Source organism: Melospiza melodia, chromosome 4 (assembly GCF_035770615.1).
Source record: "Melospiza melodia melodia isolate bMelMel2 chromosome 4, bMelMel2.pri, whole genome shotgun sequence".
NCBI lineage: Eukaryota > Metazoa > Chordata > Aves > Passeriformes > Passerellidae > Melospiza > Melospiza melodia.
Genome location: NC_086197.1, coordinates 3,839,409 through 3,846,577, shown reverse-complemented (window position 1 = coordinate 3,846,577; position 7,169 = coordinate 3,839,409). Strand labels below are relative to the sequence as shown.

The 7,169-nt window shown below is 50.7% G+C and overlaps 1 protein-coding gene across 1 annotated transcript; it reads right to left on the bottom strand.

The window, feature by feature from the left end:
• Positions 1–3,014: 3,014 nt before the first annotated feature.
• On the bottom strand, positions 3,015–7,169 carry LOC134417005 (endonuclease domain-containing 1 protein-like). The gene is made up of 2 exons (XM_063153666.1): positions 6,858–7,169; positions 3,015–4,839 (listed from the first exon to the last, which is right to left on the bottom strand). Exons 1-2 carry the CDS (start codon positions 7,137–7,139, stop codon positions 4,300–4,302), a joined length of 822 nt encoding a protein of 273 aa, XP_063009736.1. The 5' UTR covers positions 7,140–7,169; the 3' UTR covers positions 3,015–4,299.

The window sequence follows — 7,169 nt, the reverse complement described above, 5'->3', positions numbered from 1 at the left end:
ATGACAACTAAATTTTTTTTGACTTTTAATCCAGAAACTAATCACTTAAAGTCCACAATGCAGACTTTTCTAACCAATTACATACTGCTCCCCAAACCCATGAGGAAGAAGCTGAAGAACAACCGGCCAGTGCCCACAACCCTCCCTCTTGCTTTACATATATTGCTATATTCTAAAATGTTAAACCCTGTGTTTTTCACCCTTTGATATTACATAATTTTATTCAAATTACTTACCTGTAATTTCAGGGCTATCACTCAATTTTGGAAGCCTTCTCCAGGACTTCAAGTCAAATGCAGTGTGCCCTGGTGTGTTTGTGCCTTACAGCAAAGAAAGTTTAAAATTCTCAGCATCCAGGCTTCCAACAGTTTGCTAGGCAAGATCTGTCTTTCCTAAAGCCCTGCTGACTGGCTGGGACTGATGCCTTGGTTCTCCTGGATGTGTCCTGTGATCACACTCAGGACAATCTGCTCCAAAACCCTTCTCGGATGCAAGTTCAGGAGGACACGCCTGTAATTCCCCAAATTATCCTTCCTGCCCTTCTTGTGGATGTGTGTCACAATTGCAAACTCCAGGCAGCTGGCACCTCCCCAGTGACCCACCACTGATGGAAAGCAACAGTCCTCATGAATGAAATAAGGCAGAGTCCAAGCTGATCCTTTTCACTGTTGGGCTTCCCATGTATTTCCAAGCTTGCTGGGGATGGCAGGGCATTTCTGATTATTGCCAGGAGTGAAGGTCCTAGGAAGGGCCAGAGAAGTTGACAGAGGTGGCACTGATGGGGTTTGTGTGTTGGTTTAGCACAGCTGGGTTTTTGCAAGTGGGGAGGCCACATAGGTGTCTTCTGTGAGAAGCTGCTAGAAGCTTCCACCATTGTCCAGCAAACCCAATCTGTGGTGGCTCTGTCGATGGACATGCTGCTGGCCACAGCTGGGCCAATTAGAGATGTTGGTGACACCTCTGCAGTAACATATTTAAGAAGAAAATGAAAACAAAGTGGAGTGTGCAGTTTGAATTCCAGTCAGAGATTAGGAGGAGGTGAGAACATGTGAGGGAAACAACATGGAGACACCAAGGTCAATGGAGAAGGAGGAGGAAGTGGTGCCCCATGTGCTGGAGCCAAGATTCCTCTGTAGGCCATGGTGAAGCCGCTCTGCCTCTGCAACCCATGGGGACCCACAGGGGATTCAGAGATCCGCACACAGGCCATGGGAATCCAGGATATATTCAGAGATCCACCCACAGCCCATGGGGGATGTGCCCAGTCTGGAGCAGGGGGATGCCCTGAGGAGGCTGTGATCCACTGGGAGACCTGGTGAAGAGAGGGGTCCCCTGCTCCCCTGTTACAGCAGCCTGTCCTTGGAGGACTGCACCCAATGGAAGGATGACCCAGGCCAGGGCAGTTTGGGGAGGACTGTGTGCCTGTGGGAGGGACTCCTGTTGCAGCAGTTTTGGTTGGAGTGCTGCTAGTGAGAGTGGAGCCACACTGCAGAAGTTGAAGGAGAACTGTCTCCCATGGGAGGGACCCCATGGTGCAGAAGGGGAGGGACTCCTCTCCCTGAGCACTGGAAGAGAACCTTGGGTGATGAACTGACCAAGCCCCCCTCACCCTGTCTGCCTGTGCTGTTGGTGGGAAGGAGGGAAGTGTTGAGGAAAGAAAAGGTGTTTTTAAAGGGCTATTTTACTTCTCATTATCCTCCACTGATTGTGTCTGTAATAAACTCATTTTCTATCTCTAAGTTGAACAAGTTTTGCCCTTGGGAGTGTTTACTCCCAGTCCTTATCTCAACTCATAAATCTTTTATTATTTTTTTTCTCTCCACTGTCCAGCTATGACAGGGGAGGCTGAGTGAGCAGCTTTTGTGGGTGCCTGGTGTTTGGCCAGTGTCAAACCACGACAGTTGTTCAAGCAGCCAGTGGCTCCAGAGCCTGGAAAGTGGTGGCAGTGAGACATGGCATGAGGAATGGTGAGGATGAGGGTGGTCCCAATCCCCAGCCAGTGTGCAGAGGTGTGTGAGCAAGTCAGAGGGAGCCTCAGCCTGAGGTACAGCAGAGGTGTCTGCAGAGGGGCCTCAGCCTGAAATCACTCTGATGCTTTCATCCCAGCAGGGGCTGTGTCTGCATTTGATCCCAGCAGAAAAAATCCATCCAGGCAGAGGAGCTGGGAGGGCAGGAGCTTCCAGCAAAGGCAGTGAGAGTGATGTGCTCAGTTTGCTCTCCTAAAAGCAACATCTTCTCCCAGGGGTGTGTGCAGCCCAGCTGGCACAAGGCAGGGCTCTTACTGCTGCGGCCATGGCAGCTGGAGGCAAGAGGAGCAGAACTGCATGGTGCTGCCAGGCCGTGCCCCGTGTCTGCCCTGGCACCTGGTGCCTGTGCTCAGGTGTGCAGAGCCCCCAGAGCTGCCCCTGGGGAAGGGGCCTGGCCTCTGGCTGCTGGCCCAGCTGGGGGTGCCTGTTGCCCAGGATGCTGCAGCACATCAGCCAGCCCCAGTGGGGCTCTCCAAAGCTCAGGGCAGCTGCAGGGGCCCAGGGTGCAGCTCTGTATGCAGCTGAGGCAGGCCTGGAGCTCTGCTGGCTGTGGTCACAGCTGGGACACCAGCACACCTGGAGACACCTGCATGGGGCTGCCTCACTCTGCACCTCTTCTAGAACCTGTGTTTTAGTGCAGCCCCCAAACAGGTTGGTCCTGGCTGAGCAGTGAGACCCAGCAGGACAATGAACAACAGCCCCTGAACTGAGATGTCCAGTGCCAAGCTGGCACCTCTGAAAGTGACACAGCTTGCATGAGCTCTTGGCACCCTGGCACACTTTGTCCATGCCATTCACAGGAGAATGACTGGTGTCTGATGGTGACACTGCTGTGGGTATTGTGCCATCCTCTGATTGCATTTGCCCACTCAATGTCCTGCAAGGATGCTCAGGGCACTGTGACTTTACTGGTGAAAGTAGAAATTTCAGTGAGAAGCAGCTTGTGGTTTATAGACGACATGACCCTGCAATGCAGCACTGCAGCAAATCCCTTTTATTGTAAGCCTTTGCAATCTCCATGATGGGGCACACATGGATCTTTGACAAGCATTGAATACATTTCCCCAAATCAGTTTCCATCAATCTGCAGAAAAGCTTCAGAAGCAGAGCAGAGCATGAAGGTGTCCAAGGAGTGCAGCACAGGAATTCAGCTTTGGCTGCTCCAAGCTCTCTATGGATCTGATGCCAAAGCCTGCCTGTCTGATACAACAGCTGCTGCTCTCAAGGTGCACTTTCAAAAGCAAGCAAACAAAACCATGTGCCAGGATCACAGAATCACTGAATGGTTGTGTTTTGAAGGGACTTCTCAGGACCTTCCAGTCCAGACTCCAGGCTGCAGCAGGATCAGCTAGAGCAGGTTGTCCAGAATCATGTATTGTTGGGCTTTGGGGATCTCCAGACATGGAGATCTCCAGACAGGATCTCTGGGCACCCTGAGGCTCCCTGGTGCCACAGCCTGGCTAAGGAGGTGAGGGACAAGTCAGCTGCACACTCTTGGGGACAGCTGAGGAGGAGAGGACTCGTTCCTCAGAGCTCTCTCCTGACATGGGCAGCAAAGCAAAGCAGCTGGAGGCTCTGCCCACATCTTTGTGCCTTTGAGCAGAGCACGAGGTGCCCTGAGGGACAGAGCTGGAAACACACCAGAGAAGGAAGCAGCACAGACTCTGACCAGGACATTTGTCCCCCTCTACCCTGCTCTGCTCAGACCCCACCTGCAGTGCTGCCTCCAGCTCTGGGCCCACAGCACAAGAAGGATCCAAAGCTGTTGGAGTGGAGTTCAATGGAGGCCATGAAGGTGCTCCAAGGGTGGGAGCATGTTTTCTCTGGAGTGAGGGTGAGAGAGCTGGGGATGTTCAGCCTGGAGAAGACTGCTGAGAGTGCAGTACCTCAGGGATCTCCAAGAGGGCTGGAGAGGGTCTTTGGACAAGGGTATGGAGTGAGAGGACAGGAGGGAATGGTTTCACCCTGATCGAGGGCAGGGTTAGATGGGATATTATAAAGCAGTAAATTACAGTGAGCAGGCTGTGGTACGAGTAAAAGTTACCCAGAGCTGTTTGACTGCCCCATCCCTGGAGGGGTTCAAGGCCAGGTTGGTGAGGGCTTTGAACAAGCTGGTGTAGTGGAAGGTGTCCCTGCCCATGGCAGGCAGTTGAGAATGAGATGATCTTTAAGGCTTTAAGGTCCCATCCAAACCAACCCACTCTGTGATTCTGTGATTCTATGATATGTGGGAAAAGCCCCCGAGGTTATTCTAATGATTATGCGAGGCTTTTTACCGGGGACAGGCATTGTTGAACAGAGTAACCGTTCCACCATAGAGCTCAGTCAACCTCTCCTCCAGCTCCCCCAGGCTGAGCTCCTCCACTTCATTCTTGTCATTCTCAGCAATGGCCCCCCAAGCCTTTGGGGGCTTTTTGTCCAACATACAGCAGGCAGCTGACCAGATGTGGCTGGGTCTGTTCACCCTGTTGTCAGATACGAAGGTGTTCCCAGGCACAGCACCCGTGATCACGTAAGTGGTTGTACAGTCCTCGGTGTAGTTCTGCATTGTTTCATTCTCATAGACCCTCCACTGGCCATTGTTGAGAGTCTTGTCCTGAGGCACTATGTTGGTAAGGGTGAAGGTAGCCATTTTACTCACATCGTTATCCATATGGGCACTGGGGCTCAAATGGCCACGGTCCAAATCCTTCAATCCTTTGTAGTCATCACGCACAGCCTGGCTCTCTTTGATATCGTCTGAGGAGATTTTGCATTTTTCCTTGAGGTATGACTCTGTTTCCATCTCTTTAATATTACATTTACCTGTGAGCTGAACAGGGAAAAAGAAAGAGATGTTAGAATGGGGAATAAGAGTAATAGAGATGATTTCCCTGGAGCAGAAGTCTCACATGGTCAAGATCCCATTTTTTGTCATCTCAGTGTATGAAAATGAATGAATCTGAGAGAAATCATAGACATGACCAACCCACATAAACACAAAAGCTTAAAAGGGCAACCAGCTCAGAATCTGACTGCTCTCAGTTGCACTTGTGACCTTTGTAATCCAGCCTGCAGCCTGTGCTGGGAGCATGGATGCATGCATGAGACAAGGAGCATTTCCCACTCCGAGGATTGAAAGGTGACTTTGGTGGGACTTCATCTCCCCTGCCAAATCTGCTTCCCTTTCCTCCTGCCTTCACAGCCCAAATCTGCCTAGGGCTCTCCCTGGATCCCATCACACCACACTGTGATGCTGTGATTCTGTGATTTTATGTGTTGTTGCTACAAGTGTATCCCAGTCCTGGAACACCAGAGGTTGCCTCCTGTAACCCCATACATAGGGAGAAGTGTCAGGAAATCAGTCCTGGAGCTGAGGTTTCCCTGGGAGGGATACAGTTCATTCAAGGATGAACAGTTTTGCTCAGTAAGCAAAAAGATCTCAGTGTGAATGGAATCTGTTACAGCAGTGCTGAGAATGTGTCCCAGAGCTGATCTGGGCCAGGGAGAATGTTCTGCAGCATCACTGCAAAGAACTTACAAATGATCAGCCTCTGAGAGGAGCCTGTCATCCCAAAAGTGTGCTTTTTTTTTAGGGAAACTAAATACTCCAAAAAGGACTCAGAAGAAAATCAACAAAATCAAAGGTTTTTTGGAAGGCCAGGGTCCAAGGTCTAGGAGGAAAATGCCAGGTTAGATAGGCATTGAAGCATTCTGGTCTAATGGCAAGTGGCCTGGTCCATGCAAGGCATTTGGACTGAGATGGTCTTTAAGGTTTTTTCAACATAAACCATTCTATGATTTACCAAAAAGAGAGAATGTGGAGGCTGCAGTGGCGCAAGACCAGATTAGGTGCTTGAGTTCCTATGCATAAGATGAAAAGATGATTTTTTTCATAACTTTAACATCACTTGGTTCATCTTTAGAGAAACATATTTAGCCTTCCTTTGGAGTAGGGCATGTGGCTTCCTTCTCTGGCTCACCTTCCCCCAAATGCTGTCCTGCTACTCTGTCCTTACCAGTGACAGGAATTGCTTCTTTTTCTCTTCTGCAATTGGCCTGGCCTGTTCTCCTGAGGTTTGTCTGAAGGACATTTGTGAGGGCTCTCGAGCTTGTGGAGTTCTGTCTGTCTGCTGGATCCTTCTGGACCAAGCCTGAGCCAAAGGTGCTCAGGGGTCACTGCCCATGGATGGAGATCCCACCCTTGTGACTGGACCAACACTGATGCTCCTCCCTTTGCACTGCCTGAAATGTCCCTCCAGAAATCCCTGCCCAGTGAACCTGACCCTCTCAACTCCAGTGCCTTTTTCCCTGAGGCTTTGTCCCCTGGGCAATCTCACCCCTTCTGAGTTTCTCCTCACTTCTCTCACGCCAATCACAAAGCTTGTTTGACACTTCACTGGGAGCAGAGAAGCTCTGCCAGGGATGCAGAACAGCTCAGGGCAAAGTGGGGATCAGATCCCAGCAGGACTGTTGGTCCCTCAAGTTTTGCCTCTCCTGGATGCCTTTTCCCCATCACTTGGTCAGCCAGCAGAGCAGGGCACAGGGAGGGGAAGCATTTGACTTTGTCATGTCATGCCAAGTAATGTGATTTGCTGTTCCTGTCAGGTGAGGGCAGAGAGCTGGGCACCTTTGGGATGTGATTCATCTCATGCTCCTGCTGATGTGGAAGATGCACCAGAGGAACCATGTGGTGCAGGAATTTGAAGTTCAATGAGGAAGTTCCCATCCAGTGCATCCATTTGCATGTGTTTAGAGGGGTGGTAGGAAATACAAGTGGTAATTTAAATGCTGCAGCTGAACTCTGAATGGCCGGAGGGTCATGTGATGTGCTGTAAGAGAGACGCTCACCTGAGGCTCAACAAACCACCATCCTCGAGGTCTCTTTTCTGCAGGCTGGTATTTGTAAGCAGAGTACACTGGAATTCTCTTTTCTTTGTCATACAGGGTGGCATAGTGATACGAGTTCCTGAAGCGCTGACAGATCCAGGCTGGGTTATTTGGATTTAGGGCATCATTTGGGGGAATCCCATCATAGAAGAACTGAGGACAGCTGTCAAAGGAGTTCACCACCTCGCTGTGTCCCAGCCAGAGGCAGCTGGCCAACACCTGCAGCAGCAGCGGCCCCAGCATGGTAGCAGGATTTCAGTGAAGGGCTCTTGC